This window comes from Protopterus annectens, chromosome 3.part0 (assembly GCF_019279795.1).
Source record: "Protopterus annectens isolate FY-2018-M chromosome 3.part0, PAN1.0, whole genome shotgun sequence".
NCBI classification, from domain to species: domain Eukaryota; kingdom Metazoa; phylum Chordata; order Ceratodontiformes; family Protopteridae; genus Protopterus; species Protopterus annectens.
In genome coordinates, this window is record NC_056731.1 from 1,419,064,657 (window position 1) to 1,419,091,395 (window position 26,739).

Genomic DNA, 26,739 nt, shown 5'->3' on the forward strand with positions numbered 1-26,739 from the left:
CCACAAACAAACATGGAGGATGTTTTAATAGGGAAATAATGCAGAATCAGACCTCACAAAACCCTGGTTAGTCTGTTATTTCCCTTTAATGACCAGTCTGTCAGGCATTATTGCTTAAATGTGTATGAAGCTATTAGCTAGTGATGGGTGATTATTGATACTGCATCTCAAACTGTGATATTGAAGGGGTACTACATAATGGATTTGGGCAACATGTGCGTTTGTTTTACTGCTTAAAATTATGTTGCAAGTTAATAATAATCATATGCTTGTAGTATTGCAGAGACTTGGAAGAACTGTTTAGTTGGTGCAACAGACTTCAAAGAGGTAAGTGAAGAATTGCCTTTGTTTATATTAGTTTAATATTTAGACTGTTAAGTAGTTTAATTAACATTTGTTTTCTTTGTAGCTGATCCCAGAATTCTTTGGAAATGATTGTAGTTTTTTAAGGAACAATATGAAGTTAGAGTTTGGAAAGCGACAAGGAGGAAAAATGGTTGATGATGTTGAGCTACCACCATGGGCTTCAGGTAAGTATAGCCCTAAGCATACTAGAGAGTATCCTTGGTCTTGTTTAAAATAATGCAGTATTATCAGTTTAACAAAATTTATAGAAATAAATTAGAAGGCACATTGTACAGAGTATTGCATTACTGAATATTATAAAACCACCCCCTTCAAAAAAAGTGTAAAAGCTGGATGTTAAGTTGTCAATCTCGCCTTCATTCTTGCTGGATGGATGGGTTCGGAGCCGATCCTCGGCTCCGACTCGGCACTTGCTTAGCTTGAGAACTCCTTTTACCAGCTCGAGGCAACCCTATATCCCATGATGCAAGGCGGGACTACCTCAGATCTCGTTTGCCGCTTTGCGAAAGAGGTCTCCTTTTTGCCAGCTGAGGTAAGTTGGAATTTTCAAAAGCTTAGTCAGGGTTTTATCTCTCCCTTGTTCCTTTTTATAGAGTGTAGTGTTTCTACAGCCCACCCTATTTCCCCATTTAGTTAAAATCTTCTAGTTTTTATAAAAAGTTTAAAGATTTTTCAGTTAGGCCTAGGCCCCCTTCTTAATCCCTACCTGTGTGTCTGTGTTTGTTGGGATTAATTGTGTGATTGTTTGGGGTGTGTGTGAGTATTATTTCTTCTTGGACTATGTCTAAGGAAGGCAAGGTCTCAGGCTTCAAGAAGTGTGACTCGTGCTGTCAGAAAATGTCTCTGACAGACGGTCACACTTCTTGTGTTTACTGCCTGGGGCCTTTGCACCTGCAGGACTCTTTGTGTCATTCTTTTAGCCAGAGAGTCCTGCAGGAAAGGAGGAATAAATTGATCCTCCGTGGCTTAATAAAGCCAGAAGGTTCACCCACTAAAACTGGGTCTAGCAAACCTTCTAAGCCACCGAAGGTTCAGGCTACAGCTTCTAAGCCTTCTCCAGTGGCTCCAACTCCTTCGGAGTCGAGATCGGCTCCGGCCAGAGCCGATCTTTCTTCTTCTAAAGTAGTAGTGTCGGTTCCGATCGGTTCCGACACCCAATCTACTGTTGCCTTGTCGGCTCTGGCTGGAGCCGACATATTATCCAGTATCGGAGCCAAGAAGCCTTCGGCTCCATCTGGAACTCAGGGGACATCGGCTCCGATGACTTCGTCCAGGAAGAGATCTCGGTCCCCTTCGTTGGAGAGTATCCACTCGGCTCCGGGGTCTCCTCTTTTGTCGGAGCGGAGTCATCGGAGCCGATCTTCGAGATCTTCCAGGCCGTCTGACCACGATTTAGAGAGGGTGGTAAGCAGGCTGTTGAAGTCGCAGGCACTAGCCCAAATGCTCCATAGCCCGTCTCAGCAGACTTCGGCTATTGCTTTACCCCTTGAACTTCCTCCTCCAACTCCCCTCCAGAGTTCGGAGCCGGAGCTTCTCGGGACAGCGACCGTGTCGGCGCCGGAACCGATACATCCCTCTTCGGCTCCGTCGTCTTCGGCTCCGATCTCTTCCATGAGAACTTCCTTGGGGGGATCCGGTCGTCGAGTTTCCCTTGTCGGCTCCGAGGGGGCTAGTGGCATCGGACCCTTGTCCGACCCCGCTCTCCCTCTCGGGGCTTCGGCTTTGGTAAGCTCGGCACCGACATCGGCCTCGGAGCCTTCCCTCTCAGTGGAGCCGGGAGTTCCTATTTCCTCGGAACGGGAATATTCCGGCCTCCCGGGGAGGGGAGCCTTTGAGGTGATGAGGAGTGTCCTGGCACCTGAGCCTGGTCAACGGTCCATCCCATTAGCTCCTCCCTCTTCGGTGCCTGTAGACGCCTCTTGCCATCCTCTTGCTCCCAGGCCCAGGGATCCATCGCCCCAGGTGTCCCCATTGGGAATATCTTCCTCTTCCGAGGTTTCTCCTGATCCTGCAGGGGAACCTCCTCGGAAGAGGATGTGTAAGAGGAAACAAACAGACTCCCCTGAGTCTACAACATCTGATACCGACTTAGATGAGTCGGAGGGTTCCCCACGGTCCCCCTCTGAGGATGTCTCCTTTTCAGACATCCTTGAGCTCCTCAAACAGAGGGGGAATTGGCCCTCCATTGACCCCTCCGAGGATGAGTCGGTATACCTGGAGGCTTTTGGATCCCGACCCTCCACCTCCTGGGTGTCTCCGCCTTTCGACCCACTTATGCAGGTAGTGGCTCGGAAGGCGTGGGCAGCTCCAGATTCTGTGGAACCGGTTCCCAGGAGACCATCCAAATTTATCACGGCCCCTGCAGATAAGCAGTTTCTTTCCAAGGGCGTCTCTGTGGATGCTATGGTGGTGGCGGCGGCCACCAAGAAGGAACTTGCGGATCCTTCAGTACCTGTCCATCCCCCTAACAAAGATTCTAGGACCATGGACAGGTATGGAAAGCGGATGTTTTCTTCAGCGACCTTTGCTATGCATTCGCTGAACTACCTTTGTCACTTCACCAGGCTTCAAAGAGATATTCTCAAGGAACTAGGTGAAGTGGTCCAGGATCCTTCTGCTGCTGGGGTTCAAGAAAAGATTGCCTCACAGCTAGCAATCCTGAATTCCTTAACTAACTCCTCCATGCGGCTCATATCCTATGCAGCAGATGGGGCGAGCAGGGCCACAGGCACAGGAGTGGCTCTTAGACGTCAAGCCTGGATGCGGCTTTGTAATTTTGCGGACCCCTTTAAGGCGTCCTTCACCAATACCCCCTTTGACGGTTCGGCTTTGTTCGGACCTCAGGTGAAGGAAACCTTGACCAGGTGTGAGCAGGATGGCAAAACTCTTTCTGCCGTTGGAGTCCATTTTTCCACCCCTTCTAGACCCTACCCCAAGGGTCAGAAGGGAGGAAAGATGTGGTTCCGCAAAGCCCAAGGAGCAGCGCCGGGCACACGTGAGCAGTTTACCCCCAGAGGCAGAGGGGGTAACAATAATAAACGCCGCCCTAGGGGCAGAGGGGGTCCTCAGAACCAGGGCAACAGGGAGTCTCTTCCTGAGAAGCCCTTTCAGCATCCCTGAGGTGTTGCCCGACTGTCCACCCTTGGAGACAGTCGGGGGAAGGATTTTGCTGTACCCAGTAGCCTGGCGTTCCCTTTCACAAGATATGTGGGTACAGTCGATAATATTCGAGGGTTACAAAATCCCCTTCGAAAGGTATCCCGTACCTCACCAATCCCTTCCAGACATCTCACCCGGTCAAAGGGATTTGGCAGAACAGGAGGTTACAAAGCTCCTACAAAAAAGAGCCATCCAGACTGTTCCAGCAGATCAAGTAGGATCCGGCGTCTACTCCAGATTCTTTTTGGTCCCCAAAAGGACGGGAGATTGGAGACCTATACTAGACCTAAGCAATCTAAACAGATTTGTCAAGAAGGCAAGATTCCGGATGGTCACGCTTCAGTCCATTTTGCCCTTTCTGGGCAAGGACAACTGGATGTGCTCGATAGACCTTCAGGATGCGTACTATCACATAAAGATCCACAGGCGCTCCAGGAGGTTTCTCCGCTTTCGGCTAGGGACCAGTCATTATCAATTCAGAGCCCTGCCCTTTGGCCTCACTTCAGCCCCCAGAGTGTTTACCAAATGCATGGCAGTGGTCGCAGCTCACCTGAGACGTCAAGGATTCCAGGTGTTTCCTTATTTGGACGACTGGCTCCTCTCCGCCACCACCAGGCATCAGCTTCTTCAGACCAGAGACTACACTCTGCAGCTTTGCAAAAGTTTGGGAATTTCAGTGAATTTCGAAAAATCTTCTCTGCGGCCTTGCCAATCTATCACCTTTATAGGCGCAGAATTAAACACCGTCAAGTTGTCAGCCAGACTAACACATCAGAGAATTCTGGACATCCAAAAATTCGTTCGGATATTATTGCAGAGCAGCAAAGCCAAAGCCAGATTGATTCTGAAAGTTCTAGGTCTTATGGCTGCTGCCATTGTTCTTCTACCACTGGCTCGCTTCCACATGCGTCTGCTGCAGTGGATGTTATTCACTCAGTGGTCGTTCCACAGTCTTCCGATGAAACACGAAATCTTAGTCACACAATCGTGCAGAGCTCATCTGAACTGGTGGATATCTTTCCCCTCTCCTTCACCAGGGCCGACCATTTGTTCCCCCTCCTCCGGTTGCCACAGTCACTACGGATGCCTCTCTGATCGGGTGGGGGGGGGCATTATCAGGGCAGGATGGTCCACGGGACGTGGCAACCCATAGAATACCATCTGCACATAAATGTCCTGGAGATGAGAGCAGTGCTTTTAACGTTGCAAGCCCTCAACGACTTTCTTCCAGCGGGGACTATTACAGTACAAACGTACAACATGTCCGTGGTCTGGTACATCAACAAGCAGGGCGGGACCAGGTCCTATCCGTTGTGTCGATAAGCTCTCAGACTTTGGCAATGGGCAATCTCCTCTCATCGGTTTCTGATAGCAACGCACATCCCCGGCAGGTCCAACCTCTTGGCGGACAGGCTGAGCAGAGCCATTCTCATGCCTCACCAGTGGTCTCTCAATCAATCTATTGTGGACCAGATTTTTCTGAAGTGGGGCACACCTTGTTGCGATCTTTTTGCTACTCCCCAAAACAACAAGTGCCCCGACTTTTTCACCCTCTCCCCTTCCAGGCCAACCCCTGAGAGACTCTCTAACCCAGGATTGGCCCCGGGGACTTCTTTACGCTTTTCCTCCCTTTCCCTTGATTCCACAAGTCATTCAGAAAGCCACCGTTTTGAGGGCCAAGTTGATTCTCATTGCCCCTTCCTGGCCTCGACAAATTTGGTTCCCGACTCTGCATCGTCACCTCCTGGTGCGGCCTTGGCATCTGGACCCAGTTCCGGATCTTTTGATCCACCAGTCGGGTCAACAGCACCGGGCCATTCATTCTCTCAACCTCACTGCTTGGTTGCTCCACTTCCTTCCCTAGCCAGGCTTCCTATGATCTCTGATCCTGTCAGAGATATTTTAGTAGCTTCTTTGAAGTCGTCCACCAGAACCTTGTATGCTAGCAAGTGGCGACGTTTTTCCATTTGGGCAAACTCCAGGCACATTGATCCCTTTACTGCTCCTGTGCACTCTGTTTTAGATTTCCTGGCTGAAGTTTTTCAGTCAGGATCCTCTTTATCAACAGTCAAAGTTCAACTGGCGGCTATTTCCAAATATCATGTTGGATTACAAGATCATAACATTATGTCACATAGGCTATGCAAAGCCTTTCTGAGAGGAGTTTTTCTTCTGAAGCCGTAATAAAACATCCTCCTCCACAATGGGATCTGAATTTAATGTTAGCATCCTTGATTTTACCACCCTTCGAACCGTCTGCCTCATGTTCCTTGAAGTCATTGACCTGGAAAACTATATTCTTACTGGCTGTCACTTCAGCAAGAAGGGTTTCCGAAATTCAAGCTCTCTGCATCCGTTCCCCTTACTTGGTTTTTCACAAGGACAGGGTATCCTTAAGAACGAACCCGTCCTTTCTCCCCAAAGTTGTTTCTCAAACTAATATTAATCAATCCATCGATCTACCAGTCTTTTTCCCAAATTATTCTGACAGAGCTGAACAAAAGCTTCATTTTTGGATGTCCATCGTCAGCTCAGGTACTATTTGCATAGAACGAAACAATTCAGGAAATCGGACCAATTATTTGTCTCCTATGCAGAAAACAGGAAAGGTCTCCCAGTTTCTAAAGTGACCTTATCCAGATGGTTATCTTCCACCATTTCTTATGTGTATTCACTCAGAGGCAAGCAACTACCTTCTAAACTGAAAGCACACTCAACCAGGAGTCTATCCACTTCTGCAGCCTTTCAGGATAGACTACCCATTGATACCATTTGTGCAGCAGCTACTTGGGCCACTCCTCATACCTTTGTCTCTCATTACAAGTTAGATTTGGCCTCCAGAGCCAGGGCCAGTTTTGGTTCCACAGTTCTCAAGAGTCTGTTCCATTGAGCCACCCGGGATACAGGTGCTAGGGACGCGGTCCCATCCAGCAAGAATGAAGGCAAGATTGACAACTTAACATTTAGAAGTTATGTACCTACCATAACGTTCCATGTTAGTTGTCTTCTCTCGCCTTCTTTCTTGCGTCCCTCCCTCCTTCCCCCTGGCCTGGACAGATCTTGAAGAGTTTCCTCTTCTCAGGTTGTTCCCTCCTGAGTCTTCAATAGAAGAGTCCTTTATTAGGAATTTTTGTGTTCCTAGTTCTACTAGATTAGTCCTTAGCAGGGTATATTAGCTACCAAACGAGATCTGAGGTAGTCCCCCCTTGCATCATGGGATATAGGGTTGCCTCGAGCTGGTAAAAGGAGTTCTCAAGCTAAGCAAGTGCCGAGTCGGAGCCGAGGATCGGCTCCGAACCCATCCATCCAGCAAGAAAGAAGGCGAGAGAAGACAACTAACATGGAACGTTATGGTAGGTACATAACTTCTAATTTTGTGTTAATAAAACTGGTTCTCTGTCAATGTAGAAAAAAACAGGTAGGCTGGATTTTACTGTTGGGAGTGTCCTGTAAATTTAAGTTTTAAAACCTTTATTGGAGACAGGTATTAAATGAACATCAGGGATTGCAACCTTTAACAAATATACAAAGAAAAAAATGTATACATCAACAGTGATTTAAACCTAAGCAGCTCATATTCCTATAAATCACAGTTTTCTTCCATGTTGAAATTTCTACTGGTGATACTATTCTTTGCACCCCAGAAACCCCTGTACTGTCTATCTCGTCAAGGGCTAACCTTGCTTTAGTCCTGGTGTTGTAGTTCCTTCTAATAGCATCAGACCATTAAAAGTGCTCACACTTAAACAATTAGAATATTAAGTGATAGAATCCATATGATTAACGCATGTTATCCACTTCCCTAGACGTTAACACCTGGCTTTAGCGTGCTTTCCTTTCCCTTCCCTACTATTGGGTTCATTCATTATGTCAAACGTACATCTTTCTTTTCCTTTCTTTTGGTCTTCTGATATACAGTTCCATATTTCTTCTAATTTAATATCTAAATATCACATTTTTAACTCTACTCTTTTCATTCAGTCACCTTTCTGTAAGTCTTCTATTGACATATTTCTTCCTCCTCCTTACAGTGCAGTAATCCTGACAGTTGTAACACCTGTCCTAGTTACTGCTAGAAAAAGTGAAAGTAGTCAGCTGTACACGTGAATATGTATGAATGAACAGTTTTAGCACTGCCTCTTATCAATACATTACATTGTTTTTGTTCTTGAAGTAGTGTATTTGTCCAAGGTGTTTCTCATTTTGTTATTGTTTATATTAAGTATTCTAATTTCTTTTCCACTATTGTATGTAAATTTGTTTTCTTCATGCAGTAACTGCTTTGTAATGAATTTTCTCTGTGTGGAGCTTCTCAGCCTGGGCTGTCACTTATAAGGAGCCTTTTGTTTTGGCTTAGTTAGTCCATTGCAGATAATAAAGGAAATCCAGCTTAGACTGCCTTCTTTGTAACCTCTGTAAAGAAAAACATGAGGCATCCGTTAGTTGGAGTCAGTTTAATTTCAGTATCAGCCCCAGCCGAATGAGTATCTTACTCATTTGTACAGGCCATGCAAATATCTCAAAGAAACTCTGTTGCAACTTGCTTCCAATCTCCCTAATTTCCTGACAGTCTGAAAAGGCATGCTTCCAGCTTCCCCTTTGGTCTTGTCTGCACCTCAAACAAGTACGAGGCCTGAGGAAGTGAATGCCGAAGCTTTATTCGAGTGCAGCAATACTTGTAGAGCCATTTCCAAGCAAATTTAAGAAATCTCCGTGTTTTACAAGCACATCTGATGAGAATAGATGTGCAACCTGACATTTTTTGAAATGTATGTTATTATTTGCTGCAACCAAAAGGGCTTTGGTTTAAAGGATGATTTCATTCTGATCTCTCTCCACTCTCTTCACCTGAAAGTGCAAAGCCTTCACTTGAGCTAGGAGAGGGACAGTCCCTCAGCTGACTGTCATTGCTGTGTGTTTTAACTTTTTGGCAATGGGTACTATTCATTTGTGTTTTAGCTGTCAGACTGCCTTCATTTTGTAGTTTATTTTGTCTTGTCTTCAGTCCATCTAGCTGTTAACTTCTCTTAGGCGTTCCCAGAGTATGATCCCAAGTTTGGTATTTCTCCAGATTTTCCTCCTTTCTTGTTCCTTCTTAGGCGTACCTTATTTGCAGTAGTTTTTTTTTCCATTCTGCATCCTGTTCCCCTGTAAAGAACTCATTCATCATAGCCAGAGGTTTTTAAAAAATATAATGCATTACATTTTCCCCATTCAAGTATCTCAGGAAAACTTCCATTTCTTTAGGGGTTTGAATTCCATCTAATTCTCAAATTTCTTCCATTTAGATGTATATTCCCTCATCATCAGTTGGCATAAAATCTTCAGTTACATTGCATCATGGTAACTTTTTGGCTGTAGTGCTCCCAAGCACCCCTGTTGCTTCTAGGAAGCCCTGGGCTTATTCCCATTTAATATAAAGTTTACTTTAAGATTTTTAAAAGACATCAAACATTTTTGAGTTGAGTTGAGCCTGAACTGCATATTTTTTTATGATTTATTTCATTTATTCAAATTTGTTGACTAGGCTAGAGTCCTGATCACAAAAGACCAATTTAGTCTTAGCATTTCGACAGTGGGATACTTTAAAAACGTTCAGGGCCAGAAGCCAATGATCCAGTTCAGGAGTTAACATTTTTTCACCTCTTTACATCTTTCCTAGTTCCATCTAAAATCTCAGCATATGCATTATACATTGATGCCGGCAGTAATGTATGAAACCATCCAGCTAAATCTTTGAAATGATATGGTTTCTGAAGGTATGGATTAATGAAGTGGTGAATTCTAACTGGACCATAATATACTGCTGCTGTTCTTGTCTTATCTGGATTTATCTTGTAACATGCTGTTCTTCCAAATTCCTGAATCATTTCAAGTAGCATCTTCGTGTTTTGAGTTGGTTAGATAAGCAAATTAGGATATCATCAAAATATAAAGCTGGTTTCTTCTTAGTAGTTGCAAATATTTAACAACTACAGATAAAGCCAAATAAAACGAGGCATAGACAGCAGAATGAGTCTTTAACTTCTCTCCAGATCTTTCATAAATTTCAAAGAGCTGCTTCACTGATTTAATTGGGATCCCTTTTTTCATCAGTACCACTATCAATACCATTTGACTTTGTCAGATGCCTTTTTGCCATTCATACCTTAACAAAGCCTGCCCTTCTGTATCCTGCACGTGCATGACCATTCCAGTATTCAAAATGTAAAAAATCTGAGTGGGCACTAGAGAGCCAAGTCAAGATGGCTACCTAAACCCGAAACACTGGATAGGATAATCAGAATTTTGGATAAATAGTGTTCCCAGGGAGAAAAAACAACCCATAAAGAAAGATGAGTGAGCAAGAACAAAAGAAGGAACAGATGTCTGCCTTTAAAATTGCAAATAAGGAGCAACTGCATATTTTGTATGAAAAAGTAATCACTGTAAGGCCAGAATGTCAGATCCTTGAAACAAACGGTAGAACAGAAATAATCAAAGGTTAAAAAGATAGAAGGAAAGTTGCAGAATCTGGAGGAAGATAAAGTGTCAATTAAAGAGGTTCACAGAATACAGGAACTATCAGACATAATACAAGAGAGGATGAAGATATTGGATTATCCTGAAATTAATTCAAGAAGGAATAACATCAGGATAATTGGAATACAAGAGAAAGAGAGAGAGTCAGTCAGCAATAGTGAACCAGAGCAATTCGTAATACAGCTGTTACATGAAAGATTTGTGATACTTGAAAATCAAGAAATAGCTATAGAGATAATACATGAAGAGGGGTGACAACAAGGAGGTGCAGAAAGCAGATACAAGCATATTTTGGCATGTTTCAGTTCCTTTGTTGTGAAAAATAAAATAATAAGGCAAGCAAAAAGACTTGGTTACACAACTTTCACATACATTCACAAAGTTGGTTAAGGATTACTTAGAAACATCTGTAATAGTAGGAAAATTATGCTGGAGGTATTAAATGAACCAACAGTGAATAGAGCAGCTTCATGCTTTATGTACCCTGTAATTGTAAATGTACAGCTGGGAGGGGAATTGTTCAGGCTACACAATATGGAGGATGCTCAATAGCTTAAATAAAGGTATCATAGAGGGCTAAACAACATAGGCAGTAGAAATCTGAATATTCTGCCAGTCATGGACTGGGAGAGCAACCTTAGACATAGGAGAGGGAAGGCAGAGACACTGGGAGGACATGCAGTGTCAGAAGCTTAAGCTGCTGCAGAGAAGATGGTGTTAGGGGGCTTGCATGCCAGTAAAGGCAACCACAAAGAGATGAGAAAAAATACAAGCTGGTGGAAGGGGGAAGCAAGTGGAAGTGATATGTCATAAGAGACAGAAGAGCAAGAAGCCTTTCCCAAGGGTGGTTTAGGTGCAAAAGCAGAGAAAAAAAATGAAGATGGACAGAGGAGAACTCTAAAGAGATGGAATGATGGTACTTTGGATGGCGTACTCTATTCCTAGTCCACGTCTACCATCTTTTTAATTGAGTGTTAGTCTTCCTTTTCCATATGAAAGATTTACTGGCTAGATATCAGTAGTACATACCCTACTGGAGATGTTGTCTTTTGAGATAACCTTTACGATGATCCACCAACTAATTACAGTTGGACGTCTGTCCTAGAGGAAGAGGACTAGCGACCAGTCCTGTCCTATAAAAAGTTCTGCATTCAGCATATTGATAGATATGTACAACCAGGTCCAGCTTCCTCTTCAACCCTACCTTCCTTTCACATGCCATTTTAGTATGGGTTGGAAGCTGGCTCAGAGCTTTGGTCTTCCTCCTTGGTTGTTTCTTTTCATTTTTTTGTGCTTATGGAGGGTAACAAATCTGGAAATGGATCCTTCCTTACACAGAATTCTGGGAAAAGAAGAGGAGAGGCGTTAGGAGGGCTGGGCAAGTTTTAAGTGCCGAGCTGCCTAAGTCTTATTGGCCTCAAGTCCTAGAGGTAGTGGAGGATGGTGCTGGTTGTACATGACTCTCTTTCTGTTTAGTGCATGACCTTCATTTGTTATGAAATGTATGCAATTTTTATTTCTCCAGGTATGTCCAGCTCATCTATTGACAGCTGTTTTGCTTCTAATCAGCTGCATTTAATTGACTCCCAGTACTGAAAATAAAATGCAACGGTTGTAAGCTTAGTATATTGTTGTATTCTGAAATCTAATGCTGTACCATTTGCTGTATATTATAATTACTACAGCATTAATGTTTTACTGAGTCCCTTTGTTTGAGTTTGGTCTGTGACAAAAAGGTTTTCAGATGAGCCCACTTACCCTCTTGGCAAATACAGTGGTATAAGAAAAATGCATGAGGATACCCCAGGTTCAGGTGCAGACTGTTTGGCTTAGGAATGTCTGTTCATCACCACTGAGCTTGCTTCTGCCATTATCATCAAAAAGATATGTGGCTTAAAAATAGTTGGAGGAATAGACTGATGGTAGTTCCTGGTTCTCTGAGAAAATATCTTCTTCTCAAGAGGATTTATGAAAAAAATTAGGTTAATGTAACACCTCATACTTCTTTGATATATTTGTTAGCCATATATTTATTTATTTATTTATCTATCTATCTATCTATCTATCTATCTATCTATCTATCTATCTATCTATCTGTGTATGCATGTAGCAGTTAAATAAAATGTGTAAGAGACTGTTGGTTTTGGTGTCTGTGACATGTATATTTTTAGAGGACAGAACAGTCATCCAGGGTATATATTGAATGCTCTAAACCAAATGTTTGTGTATTTGTTATATTATCCATTGTTTGTGTATTTGTTGTTGTACCTGTCCTATCATTTTGGAAAAATGAACAGTTTTTCCTATGAGGAAATGCAGAGCAAGACAGGCTGATGGAAGCTGGGATGAAAAGTACTGCAGAATATTGATAATTTCTCAAAGGGTTAGAATAGTAAAAGTGCTTCAGTTGTTATTAAACATTTGAAGATGCTGACAGAAGAGCTGGGGTCTATGGAGTCCATGTTACACTGAGTATCCATAGATACTGTCCCACAGTTCAGAACCATGTGATGATTTAAGTTGTACAACCTCCTTAGGCAGTACATTTCAGAGAAGTAGCAGACTCCAAATCCGACTTCAGACCAGTGACAAGTGGAGTACCACAGGGTTCAGTCCTGGGTCCTCTCCAGTTTGGTATCTACTTCTCTGAAGTACAGGCTAACACAGAAGGTCTTTGGCTAATGAAGTTCGCAGATGACTGCAAACTAGGAGCCATAATCGAAACTCCTGACGATGTGGATATCCTACAAAAGGGCCTCACTGAGACAGATGCCTGGTGTCAAAGCCATGGCCTCAAGCTCAATGCCAAAAAGTGCATTGTCATCCCCTTTGTTAAAAACTCTGTACCCATGAACTACAACATAGACGGTAGTATACTTAATACCGAAAGTGTGATAAGAGGCCTTGGGACACAGGTGGACAGTAGTCTCTCCTTTGATAATCACATTGCCACAGTAGTCAGGAAATCCTTCTACGTGGCACGCCTTATCACAAAAGGTTTCTCATCCAGAAAAAAAGATGTCATTGTTCCCCTCTACTCATCACTCATTAGACCCATTATAGAGTACAACGCCCCTTTTGGTATGTACCTCACAAGACATCTACATAACTGGAAAGGCCACAGAAATACCTCACAAAAAGGATTACCGACCTCAGATACCCTACGCAGACTGTCTCAAAATACTCCAGCTTTAGTCCGTTGCATATCACCTACTCAGAGGTGATCTCTGCCTAATGTACAAAGCTATGTCAAACCCAGAGCTGTTGGGCATGCTCCACTTAAAGAAATCCCACTCCATCCGAGCTACACGCTCTAGGGACCTAAACCTTGTCACCACAATAAACAGAACATGCCAGAGGGATAGCTTCCTGTCCCAGAGACTTCCCATTCTCTGGAATAAACTACCTGTCTATATCAAACAAAGCTCCTCAGTAGCACTCAAGAAAAATCTTGATGATTGGATGGGAAATAGGAAATTCACCCTGGGGATCACCTCTGTGGCTCTGCTCAACAGTGGCACAGGAAAATAATTTTCTTGAGTGACAAAAGCTAGGGTTTCTTTTTGACTGGGCTTGTAAAGGCCCCAGGGCCGATAGCCTAGTACCTACCTATGAACCCTATAACCCTTTTTTTAAGGTAATGTTTTCTCTAATAATATTACATTTCCTTGTCCACTGCTTCCAGTGGCCTCCTCTTCGTCCCCCATGTCCTTGCTCTTCAGCTTCAGCCTTCCCACTCACCTGTGTCCTGATTGTATCTCTTCTTTTTCTCCTGTTTTGTAATGTAGTCATGTAGTAACATACTAAATCTCTGTTCATATCCAAGTGCTTCCATACTCTCCACAGTTTTGCTAAAGCTACACTACACAATTTCTGCTGTCCTAATTTCGCTTTCTTTGGCTAGTATCTAGAACTGTACACAGTGCTGTATCTGTGGAATGAAAAGCCTGACCTCTGATCTTTTGAATTTATTACCCACTCTGTGCAACTGAGCATCATTTTCTCATATTGCTATACTCCTTCACAATGCATAGTTTGATTCAGCTTGTGAGTGATTATTACCCTCAGATTTGTTTTTCTGGTCATGCTTAAGGACATTCCACTAAGAACATATGATCTGAAGTTGTTTTCATTTGCTCTTCAACATTTGGGACACAGATCCGGGACGGATCCAACTCAGCTGCATTCTCCAGCATCGTATCCGAACTCCAAGCTCCTCCCCTACCCATAATGCCCCTAGATCTCGTTTGCCGCACGTATCACTAGCATCATGTTCATTGCTCCAGGCTTTTGGTGAGTGTTTTATGCTAATTTTATCCTAACCGTTTGACTTTTCCTATCCTCTTTCACCTTCCTCTACCTTTGCGCTCAGGTGTCGCTCCTTAGTTTAAAAAAAAAAAAAAATTTCCCATTTCCTGTTTCTCTCTCACTGTACGTAGGTAGATGTGTGTGTGTGTGTGTGTGTGTGTGTGTGTGTGTGTGTGTGTGTGTGTGTGTGTGTGTGTGTGTGTGTGTGTGTGTGTGTGTGTGTGTGTGTGTAAGTGTGTGTGTGTAAGTGTGTGTGTGTAAGTGTGTGTGTGTTTGTGTGTGTGTGTGTGTGTGTGTGTGTGTGTGTGTGTGTGTGTGTGTGTGTGTGTGTGTGTTTTCTGGGTCCTCTGCTTCCCCTACCATGGCTAAGACACCTAAGCCAGAGTTTAGGAGGTGCACAGAGTGTGGCCATAAGCTTTCCCTCACTGATGGCCACACAATGTGTAGTCTGTTTAGGGGTCCTGCACCTGGATTCTTTCTGTTTGATCAACCCCCCGCTCATTGATCGACAGGAGAAATAAGCTGATCCTTAAGGGCCTCCTTCCTCCACCCACTGTGGTGGCCCAAGCTTCATCCTCTGCTTCTGCTGCTCCCTCCGTCCTGACCTCTGGGATTCAACCTACCACCAAGAGGACCAGGGATGGGGAGAAACTCAAACACTTAGGCCAGGATAGGCCATGGAAGTGGTCCCCTGACCACACTTCCTCGGCCGAACCCTCGGCGAAATCTCGCCCAGCTCCCGACTCGGCTCCCCTCTGCTCATTCACCTTGATGTTCATCATGTTACCCTGCTGCAGTCATCACACTTGGGTTATCCTGCCATCAGGCAGACCCGCAGTCGGCCAGAGTTCCAAAGTCTTGGTCCGGCGTCGGTTGCTGTCGCTTCCTCCCTGACGTCAGTGCGCCAGGGGTATATGAGGCATCCAACGCCATTTTCTTCTGTCTTTCTTGCCGCGCGGTACCCGAAGCAGAAGCAGTTCGCAAGTGCGGGTCGGCCAACACCTGAGATTTTCTAATCGAATTTCAGACCGAAGTCTTCAATAAAGTTAAGTACCCAGTTGGGGAACCTTTTCTTGCCTCAGTCCGATGTCAGAAAAAGTTAACAATTGCATTTCTTGTGGGAAGCAAATACCTCATAAGGACTTCCATTCTTATTGTATTCCTTGCCTAGGCCCAGACCACGACATCACAGGTTGTCGGTTTTGCACTAGGTTTAATAAACGAACTATCAAACGCCGTTTTGACTTTGCACGACATTACTTTGGTAGGAAATTTAATTATATCATGCCGACGGAGCAGCTGATGACCGGCATGCATAAAAAACGCAAGGATAAGGACAGGCAGCCTAGAACCAAACCAGACTCCGAGGCCTCTGCTGGGCCTGTCGTCGGTTCTCCGGTTTTCAGTGAGGCACCTACGCAGCCCCTGACGACCGCAGAAATGGAATCCCAGACAGCTTCGGATTCTCAAGCGGAGTGTACTAGGCCATCGCAACCACCTTCATTAGGCCCTTCCGACACCAGAGCAGAAGGAGATCCCGGTGCAGTAGAAATGCCTTCGGTTTCAGAAGGTGTCTTCAGACCGACTACACTCACTATTAAATCTTATGCTAAGCTAAAGACTCCATTAAAACCAAAAAAGACTGTACATCAGTCTCCTGTTCAAGGCCCCATGCCTAAGAAACAGATGCTTAAGATGGCTGAAGATTTGATTACCCTAATCAGGGGTTCCCATCCCCCTCCTGAAAAAAGGCCAAGACAAGAGGAGGATTATGCTTCCTCTGACCAGGTTTCTATTTCCTCAGATTCTTCTGAGGAACAGGATTACACTTTTCCCCCTTATGAAGACTGTATTCCCTCAGCATCTCCCCCTGAAGACTACTCCTTTGGGGAAACTTTACATACCATGAGGGAACATTTCCACTGGGAAGGCCAGGACTACTCTGATTCTAAGAAAAGGCACTGAGAGTTTCTTTTACTACCCCAGCACAGACCACTTGCTATCCCTCCAGTTTTAGATATTTTGGATGATGTTTACTTAGAGTCTAGTCTAAATCCAGACTCCCTACCTCCTGCTCCAGCCAAACCAGACAGATGCTACAGAGTACCTGACACACACAAATTCCTTTATAAAAGCCCTCTGGCTGACTCAGAAACAATTTCCCAGGGTCACAAAGGGGCTAAAGCTTCTATGGCTAAAAATCCTGTACCTTCTGAAAGGGATTCCAGAGCCCTAGATAGATGGGTAAAAAAGATGTACACCTCAGCTACTCTGGCTATGAGAGCATTAAATTGCCAGTTTCACATGCTGAAATATCAGCAATTCCTAATGTCTCAAAACAAAAACTGAGCACACATTCTGAACAGGCTGAATTCAAGGAAATGCAGGATCTGTTGCATGCAGCTGAACAGGTGGGCAAACATACTTTACAATGTGGATTTGATTCATTGGAAGCTTCCTGTAGAGCAGCTGTTACTGGGTCTGTCATACACAGACATGCTTGGTTAAAAGAACAAACCCTACCTGATCGTGTTAAAGCAAAATTATTGGATGCACCTTTACAGCAGGATGTCTTATTTGGTGTCAAAGCAGAAGAGGTTTTAAAGAAAATGGAGGATAAGGCAAAGTCTATGCAGACGGTCAAGGATTTTTTACAGGTACAACCCCCTCGTTTCAGCAGAAATTGGCCAACAAAAAACTGGTCCTTTCCAGCTTCTGACAGACCACAGAGGGGCAAATACAGACACCCAAGGGGCAGAGGTCAGTCACAAGGCCCTTACAAACCTCTCCAATGGGGTGCTGCAACCCAGAAAGGAGGTGAAGACAGGCCCCAAGGTAGCAGAAGACAAACACAATGACTCAATCAATCAATCAATCAATCAATCAATCAGCCAAGCAAATCTCTCTTGGCAGCTCCCTTGGGAGGAAAATTAGCACTTTTTGCAGACAACTGGCACATCGTCACAAAAGACAAATGGGTCCTAAACATTGTCTCACAAGGATACAGATTCCACTTTCATACCTTGCCAAGGATAAAAGGAATGCCAAACCTGCTGCCAAATCAATGGGAAGAGGCACAAAAACAAATTACAGCTCTCATGGATATGAGAGCCATTCAACAGGTACCTATACAGTAGCAATGACAAGGATTTTACTCAAGACTCTTTCTAGTCCCCAGAAAGGACAAAGCATGGAGATCCATTCTGGATCTTTCAGTTCTGTACACCTATCTGCAAGTACCAAAATTCAAGATGCTAACGCTACAGCAGCTTCTTCCCATGTTGGGCAAGAAGGCTTGTCTAGTAACGTTGGATCTCAAGGAGGCATACCTGCATGTCCCTATCAGACAAAATTGCAGAAGATACCTCCGCTTCATTGCAGGTTCAACCCATTATCAATTCTCTGCACTGCCCTTTGGCTTATTTACTGCACCCAGGGTCTTCACAAAATGCCTGGCACCAGTAATTGCATGCTGCAGACAAAGAGGAATTCAAATATACTATACCTGGATGACTGCCTTATTCAAGCAGAAAGCAAGGACATTCTTTTAAAACATCTGGCATTTGTCAAACACCTTCTACGTTGCCTAGGGTACGCAGTAAACGAAAAGAAATCAAAACTAGTGCCCTCACTAAACATAATATTCCTGGGTGCCAGCTTGAATACAACGGCCCAGATGGCTTACCTCATGCCAGACAAGCAACAACAGCTGACTCAATACTTCAAAATAATGGCAACAAAGACCCAACTCCCTGCAAGAAAAATTCTGCAGGCCTTGGGATTCATGGCATCTTGCATACTACTAATACCATTTGCAAAACTGCATATGAGGAAATTACAATGGTACCTGAAAAGCGTATGGACTCAGCACAGCCACAGCTTGGAAACAATGATGCCACTCATTCCCTGCCTTCAACAGGAGTTTCTGTGGTGGGCACAGGCATGTCACCTCAACAAGGGTCAGCCTTTCACATTACCCACAGCCAGGCAAACTATGACAACAGATGCATCGGACTATGCCTGGGGAGCACACATGGAAGGACAGTGCATTCAGGGCAAATGGACTACAGATAAAAGGCATCTGCATATCAATCAAAAGGAAATGCTAGCAGTACAGAATGCCCTAACAGCTTTCAAGGACCTCTTGCACCCAGGACAACTAATAATAAAGACGGACAATACCACCGTAATGTGGTACATCAACAAGCAAGGGGCACACATTCCTACCCTCTATGCAGGCAAGCAATGACCTTGTGGAACACTGCACTGTCTTACCAAGTTCAACTACAAGCACAATTCCTGCCAGGAAAGAAAAACACATTGGCAGACGACCTAAGCAGAAACATCATGGATTCCCACGAGTGGAAACTGGATCCACAAGTATTTGCAATGATAACTCAAAAATGGGGACGCCCAGACATAGATCTGTTTGCCAACCCCCAAAACTACCAACTTCAAAAATTTTGTACAAGGACATTCCACCCACAAGCTTGGAAAGTGGACGCCCTCTCATTCAGTTGGAAAACATTAACAGTGTATGCCTTTCCTCCACTGCCTCTTCTAGCAAAGGTGCTGCTGAAAGTCAGATTAGAGAGGCCACAAATTATACTCATTGCACCAGACTGGCCACGGCAGGACTGGTATCCAATTCTAAAGAACATGGCCCACGGCCCACCATGGATTTTACCACAAATTCCTCACCTGCTCACCCAGCGAGACAATCAAATTCTACACAGCCAGCTCAAGACCTTAAACCTGGCTGCATGGCTAATTACCTAAACAATCAACCAACACCTCTATCCAAAGCTGTTACGGATGTCATTCTGGAGGCCAGGAGGTCCAGCACCAGGAAAACCTATTCAGACAAATGGAAAAGATTTTGCGCCTGGAACCAGGCTAAAGGTCAAAATCCCCTTGATCCAAACATTCCTCAGATTCTACAATATTTAACCGAGATGTTGCACAAAGGACTTTCCTTTTCATCTATTAAGACCCACGCCTCAGCAATATCAGCTGATTTAAAGTTTCTTTCATGGAAAACTGCCCTGCTGCTAGCAATAACTTCAGCTAGAAGAGTCTCAGAGCTGCAGGCACTAATGGCAGTGGAGCCTTTCCTCATTTTTCATCAAGACAGTCTCTCTCTACGAACTAACCCTTCCTTTATGCCAAAGGTGGTATCCAGCGTGGCCCTAAACCAAACCATTCATTTGCCCACCGTTTTTCCAAATCCCCAGAACAAAGGAGAAAGACTCCTGCACTCTTTGGACATTCAAAGGCAACTATGTTACTACTTGGATAAAACTAAGGCTTTCAGAAACTCTGACCAGCTCTTTGTAGCCTATGCTGCAGGATCACAAGGAAAAGCTATCTCAAAACAGACCATTTCAAAATGGACATTGCATACGTTTCTGCTACACGCATCATGGGAAACCGGTACCTGCTAGCATTAGGCCCCACTCCACCAGGGCTACAGCTACATCAGCAGCCTTTCTCAGGGGGGGTGCCAACCAAGGATATTCTGGAAACTGCAACTTGGAGTTCAGTGCACACCTTCACCAAACACTATCACTTACCTCTATATTCTAAGACTAGAGCTGGCTTTGCCACTGTAGTTTTGCAGGGCCTACTAGCTTCTTCTAACCTTGTTTAACTCCACCACCCATCCTTAGCTTTGGGATTCAACCCAAGTGTGATGACTGCAGCAAGGTAACACAATGAACATAGTACAGTTTTGTACCTACCATAAATGTAGATGTTCGAGTGTTCACCCTGCTGCAGTCCAGGTTACCCTCCCTCCATCCCCTCTGAACTAGCTGGACTTATCCATACCTTTCTATCCTATACTACCTCTGTGGTGTATTTGCTTGTGACTGAAAGTATTGTTTTATTTTTACATGTATATTTTTATATAGCAATATGTATTGCCTACCTATTGGGGGCACCTGACATCTGGGGCAAGAAAAACTGAAGAAAATGGCGTTGGATGCCTCTTATATACCCCTGGCGCACTGACGTCTGGGAGGAAGTGACAGCAATCGATGCCGGACCAAGACTTTGGAACTCTGGCCGACTGCGGGACCGCCTGACGGCAGGATAACCCAGGTGTGATGACTGCAGCAGGGTGAACACTCGAACATCTACATTTATGGTAGGTACAAAACTGTACTTTTCTCCCCAGAGCCAAAGGTTCCTAGGGGCTGTTCTGCTGTGTCGGCCTCCCCCCACCGCCTGTCTAGGCCAGTGTCTGTAGCTTCCTCCACCAGGTCCACCTGCAGCCTTTCCAAAGCCGAGGTGGACAGGATGATGCAGAGATTTATCCGCACACAGATTCAAATGGTAGTCTTGCCTGCCCCCTCCGGGTCTGGGGACATGCAATCTGCCTTTTTGCCGATCAGTCCTTGTCCGATCCGACCCCCAGTTTGAGTCCTTGGGTCCAAGGACTTTCTGTGTTGAGGGGTCGGTGCCAAGGGTACCTGGTACCTCAATGCTGACCATTGCCCTGAGCAGGTCGGCTGCAACCAGCTCGGAGCTGTCTGATTCTTGGAGCCATCATCTCAGCATCAGATCCGAAGGGTTGGTGTCAATTTCAGAGCCAGGCCGTCCACTTGGAGTCTAGGTGCCAGGAGGTTCAGCTCTGGCTCCCCCATTGACTCAGAGGATTAATGACCTGGTCATTCTCCCAGTTCCAGGGATTCATTCTCCCTCTGCCTTCATTGTGGTGGAGAGGGTCCTCTCGGTTCCATCTAGACCCCTGACGCTTTCGTCCTCTGAGTCCATCTTGGCTCCCTCTGTGTTTGGTCCTGATTCCTAAATCCTGCCCCCTCAGGGACTGTCTGTCGCCTCTCTGCCCCAGGGAATTCCTCTATGGGAACAGCCTGAAGCTTTCAAGTCCCCCTGAGGAGGTTCCTCGAAAGCACACGTGTAAAAGGGAGAAACTTAGACTCCCCACCGGAGTCTCTCACAGGGGACACCAACTTCCAGGAAGGGGAGGGTTTCCACCTGTTACCCCCAGATGGTGTCTCTTTTGGAGACATCATGGAGATCCTTTGCCAGATTGAGGGGTGGTCTGCCCAAAAACCCAACCATGACGAGTCAGTGTTCCTGGAGGTGTTTGGTGCAGGATTCTCTACATCCTAGGTGTCCCCTCCCGTGGATCCCCTGGTGGATCTCATTACATCTTCGGCATGGAAGGAGCCCAACATGGTGGAGTCTATCCCCAAACACCCTGATAAAATCTCAATACCCCATCAGATAAACCACAATGGTCAAAGGGATCCCCTGTCGATGCCATGGTGGTGGCGGCGGCAGTGGCCACCAAGAAGGAGCTCATGCAGGAGAGCTCCACGGTCCATCTGCTGGACCGAGAGTCAAAGACCATGGCCCATTTTGGGAAGTGGGTCTACATTTCAGCAACGTTCTCTGTACGTGCGCTGAACTACATGGCACACGTGATCAGGCTTCAGCGAGATCTAGTTAAAGAGGTTACCGAGTCTACCCCAGGGTCCATGTCAGTGGAGGAAAAGAAGGTGTTTTCCTCCCGGATGGCCACCCTCACCTCCATTTCCAGCACCTCTATACGGCTCCTATTTCATGCTACCGAGGGTGCCGCTAGAGCAGTTGGAACAGGCATTGCCATCAGGCATCACGTCTGGCTCCAACTTTGACTCTTTTCAGAGCCCTTTAAGGCATCTTTTACAAATGCCCCGTATGATGGTTCCACTCTCTTTGGAAAGACTGTACGTGACACACTGGTCCCGAGCGAGAAGGATTGGAAGACTCTGTCTGCCGTTGGTATCCGCTTCTCAACCCCTCAACAAGCCTTCTGCAGGAATCAGTGAGGGATAAAAAAGATGTGGTTCTGGAAGTCTCAGGGTTATTCCCAGGATGCTGAGGACCCGCCTTCCCCCCAGAGGCAGAGGGGGATTTCACAGACGCCACAATTGTGGCAGAGGAGGACCGAGGATCCAAAGGTCTTGAGATTTTTTCCTGGACAGGCCCATGCAGCAGCCCTGAAGGGTTGTCCAGCTGCTTGTCTCTGGAGGCAGTCAAGGGTCAACTTTCACTACATCCAACAGCCTGGGAGTCTTTCTCAGATAATCGTTGCATGTTGCAAATCATATCCAGAGGATATTCAGTTCCCTTCACACAAATACCACTCCCACCCAAACACCTCCTAGACATTCCACTCGTGCAAAGGGAGGATGCAGCAGTGGAAATTTCCAAGCTGCTCGAAAAATGCGTCATCTAGTCTATCTCCCCAGACCAGTCTGGATTAGGCATCTATTCCAGGTTCTTTTTTAATACCAAAGAAGATGGGGGACTTGAGAGCGATCCTGGCTCTGTCAGCCCTAAACCTGACAGTTGCCAAGATGAAATTCCAGATGGTCACACTCCAATCTATCCTACCCTTCCTGCAAGAAAATGACTGGATGTGATTTGACCTCCAGGACGCATACTGTCACATCAAAATGGACAGACGCTGTCCGCTGGGGGCCAGGGATTACCACTTTGGAGAGTACCTTTTGGTCTCACCACATCCCCCAGGGTGTTCACCAAAGTGATGACAATGGTAGCAGCTCACCTGAGGCTGTAGGGCTTCCAGGTTTTTCCCTACCTGGATGATTGGCTCCTTTCTACTCCTTCCAGGCATCGACTCTGCCAAGCCAGGGATTCCCTTCTCCAGACCGCCCACCAGTTGTCATCACCATAAATCTCAACATGTCCCAGTTGAATCCAGTTCAAGTTCTGGATTTTATTGGAGTGCGGTTGGACACCATTCAGACTTTTTTCTAACTCCAGACAGACTGTAATCCCTCAGACTTCATGCCTTGTGCATCCTTCAAGCTTAATCTCCCCAGCGGAATCTGTCTTACGGGAGTTTGGTTCCATGGCAGCTATGATCACCCTTGTGCCCACGGCCTGGTTACACATGAGGGTGCTCGAATGAACTCTAGCGGTCCACTGGTCATTACTAGATATACCATTGTCCCATCCTGCTCGTTTATCTCGGGAATTCAGGGATTCTCTTCTCTGGTGGATCCAATCCTTGGACCTTCATTGGGGTTGCCCATTTAGTCTTCCTGTCCCGGTGACCACAGATACCTCCCTACTCAGGTGTGTGGAGGGGCATTGCTTGGGAAGGACAGTCCAAGGCATGTGGTCTTTCCTGGAGACCCATTTGCATATCAGCGTCCTGGAGATGAGGACACTGCTTCTGGAGTTGGAAGCTCTTCATGCCCATATTCCCCTAGGGACAATTGCCATCCTTACAGACATGTCTGTAGTCTGGTACATCAACAAGCAGGGAGGAACTAGGTCTTATCCCCTTTGTCACAAAGCCATGAGTGTGTGGGAGTGGGTGTTCTCCACCGGCCATTTTCTGGTGGCAACACACATTCCAGGGAGGTCCAGCATTCTAGCAGTCAGGCTCAGTAGGTCTATCCTAATGCCTTATAAGTGGTCTCTGAATCCTTCAGTAGCAAAACGGATCTTTCTAAAGTGGGGTCAGCCTTGCTGCGATCTCTTTGCCTTTCCTTCCAACATGAAATTTAGCAGGTTTTTTGCTCTGAACTCCCCACAGGCACTCTGGTTCATGCATGGCCCTTCAGTATGCTTATCCTCCTCTCCCTCTGATTTCAAAATTCCTCCAGAAAGTTCGACGTCTGGCGAGCTCAGTCATCCTCATTGCCCCATTTTGGCCTCACCAAGTATGGTTCCCTTCTCTGTGGTCTCACATAGTGTGTCCTCCCTGGACATTGTTCCATTGCTGGATCTAATTTCACATCCCTTAGGGATTCCACACTCAGATCTGGCCAATCTGAAGGTTATCACTTGGCTGCTCCAGTTCCCATGATTGTTAGGACTCCCGGACTGTCTTTTCCAGTTAAGAAGATATCGATAGTGGCTCATAAATCTTCCACTAAGAAAGTATATTCTAGTAAGTGGAAACATTTTTCGGTTTGGGCATTGCAACGTGACTTGGACCCCTTTACTGCCCCTGTTGCTACCATTTTAGAGTTTCTGGCAGGTATTTTTCAACGGGGTGCTAGTTTTTGTACGATTAAAGTTCACCTGGCAGCTATATCTAATTTCCACTTGGGAGATAATTCGGCTTCCCTGGCTTCGTGTAAGCTTTGTAAAGTCTTTTTGAAAGGTATCTTTCTTCTTAGGTCCCCAATCAAGGACCCAGTGCCACCATGGGACCTCACTTTGGTCCTCTAAGCCTTAGTTTCTTCCTACTTTGAACCCACAGCTTCAATGGATTTGCAGTCTTTGTCTTGGAAGACAATATTCCTGATTGACACTCTTTTGGCTGAAGTAATGGCAGAGCTTCAAGCCTTATCGATTTAAGCCTCTTTATATGATCTTCCATAAATACAGGGTGTCCTTGCTCATTAATCCTTCTTTCCTTTCAAAGGTGGCTTTGGAATCAATCTCCCTGTTTTCTTTATGAATTTTCAAAATAAGGGAGCGTATAAATTGCACCTTCTGGATCTTCACAGTACTTGCATAGAACAAAGACTTTTAGTAAGTCTGATCAACTTTTTGTTTCCTTGTCTAAGCCCTTTTTAAGGGAAAACCATGTCAAAGGTCACCATTGCTTGTTGGATCTCTCAATGCATAGTTTTGGTGTATTCAGTCAAAGGATTATCACCACCAGGTCAAGTTAAGGTGCATTCTGCTATGTCTATGGCCACTTCAGCTCCCCTTTGGTCCAGAGTTTCCTTGGATGATATTTGTTGTGCGGCTACCTGGGCACCATTGCATACTTTCATTTCCCATTACAAGTTGGATCTTCTATCCAGAAGCAGGGCATCCTTTGGCTCCACCGTGCTCCGGAATATCCTTCCATAAGGGTCTCCCAGGTTTTTTGTAGCTGGGTACTCTGTCCCATAGGTTGAAGAGCAAATGAAAACAACTTTAGATAAAGAAGTTATCTACTCACCATAACGTTCCATCTGAGTTGTTGCTTTCCATTTGTCTTCAGCCGTCTCTCCCTCCTTCCCCCACCTTATATGGGCTGTGTGGTTGACTGGCTAGAAGAGACATAGCTTTTACTTTGGCATAACTTGTTCTTCCCTATGGTGCTTTCTGGGTATGTTTGCCAAGGGATAAGGCATTGTGTCAGGTTGTGATAATATGGTTGGCAGCAAACTTGATCTGAGGGGAGGAGGGAGACGGGGGCATTATCGGTAGGGGAGGAGCTTAAAGCTCAGATCCGATGCTGGAGAATGCGGCTGACTGAGATCCGTCTCGGATCCATGTCCCACAGGTTGTAGACAAATGAAAAGCAACAACTCAGATGGAGCATTATGGTGAGTACATACCTTTTTTTTCAACATTACACCTTTCTGCATTAAAATACCAGCTGCCATTTATCTTCCCACAATGCTGGCCAACACAGGTTGTTCTGGGCAGTGGGTCCCCTTCAGCTGTCACATTATCTGCATGGTTCTGTATGTCTATTCTTGTGTTATGTTAATTGTAGAAACTAATCAAGATGGACTGGCAAGATGTTTGCTGTGCAAAATCATGCTTTTAGCCACTAAACATATGACTAGTATTTTTGGAAATCCTCATACCTTCCATACAATAATTTCTAATGTAAAGCAAGTCAGCTGCAAAATTATTAGGTATAACATTTACAGAAATTAAAAAAAAGTCTCTAGGGAAATAATTAAAAACATGAATTAGAATTAACCCAAACTAAAGACCGCCTTTCAGTAGGGAACAGAATATTAAACAGAAGGGGAACTTTCCTTGAGTATTTGGATCTGATGAAGCAACCTTTGCGAAAGTGTTAGCCAATTTTTATTTTATTATTATTTTGGTTTTCAACACTAGTTATCTATTATTGTATCTTAGTTTTATATAGTGTATAGGTTTGAGCTGTAATTTTGAAATCTTAAGCTTTGAACCCACCATGTAAATGCTTCTGTCATAATCTGGGAATGTGAGGATCAGAAAAGACCTAAATCATTGTTCCACTAATCTGGAAATTACATTTACCCCCCCCCCCCCCCTGCACACATAGCCTTTCTGACTCCTCCCTCCAATGAAGTCTCTTATAACATGGGGAATTTCTGTGCAAGATCGTTAAGCTGTTAAAACAAGGGCATTTATCTGTCAGTCGATAAATACATAACAGTTTTTTTTTTTTAACTAAATATGTGTGCTATTCATCTTGAAGGGAGGGTTGCTGCAAAACGCAATATGGAGGTTGCTTCTTTGTGCTGTCCATTTTTAGGAATTCTGTTTGGTCCAGCATTTGGGAAAATATGTGCAGATTGGCTAACAGAGACTGCTCTATAAGAAGTGGATTCTTAGGGCCTTGATCTTTTATTCTTACTTAGGAATAAATTATGTCTTATCTGGGTTGTGGAT

At 45.0% G+C, this 26,739-nt stretch overlaps 1 protein-coding gene across 1 annotated transcript in view; it reads left to right on the forward strand.

The window, feature by feature from the left end:
* NSMAF (neutral sphingomyelinase activation associated factor) overlaps window positions 1–26,739 on the forward strand; it is a 2,091,028-nt gene that overhangs the window by 1,203,376 nt on the left and 860,913 nt on the right. The window contains exons 17-18 of the mRNA XM_044065485.1: window positions 276–327; window positions 410–530. Coding sequence (XP_043921420.1) covers window positions 276–327; window positions 410–530 — 173 coding nt within the window. The remainder of the gene's footprint in view (window positions 1–275; window positions 328–409; window positions 531–26,739) is intronic.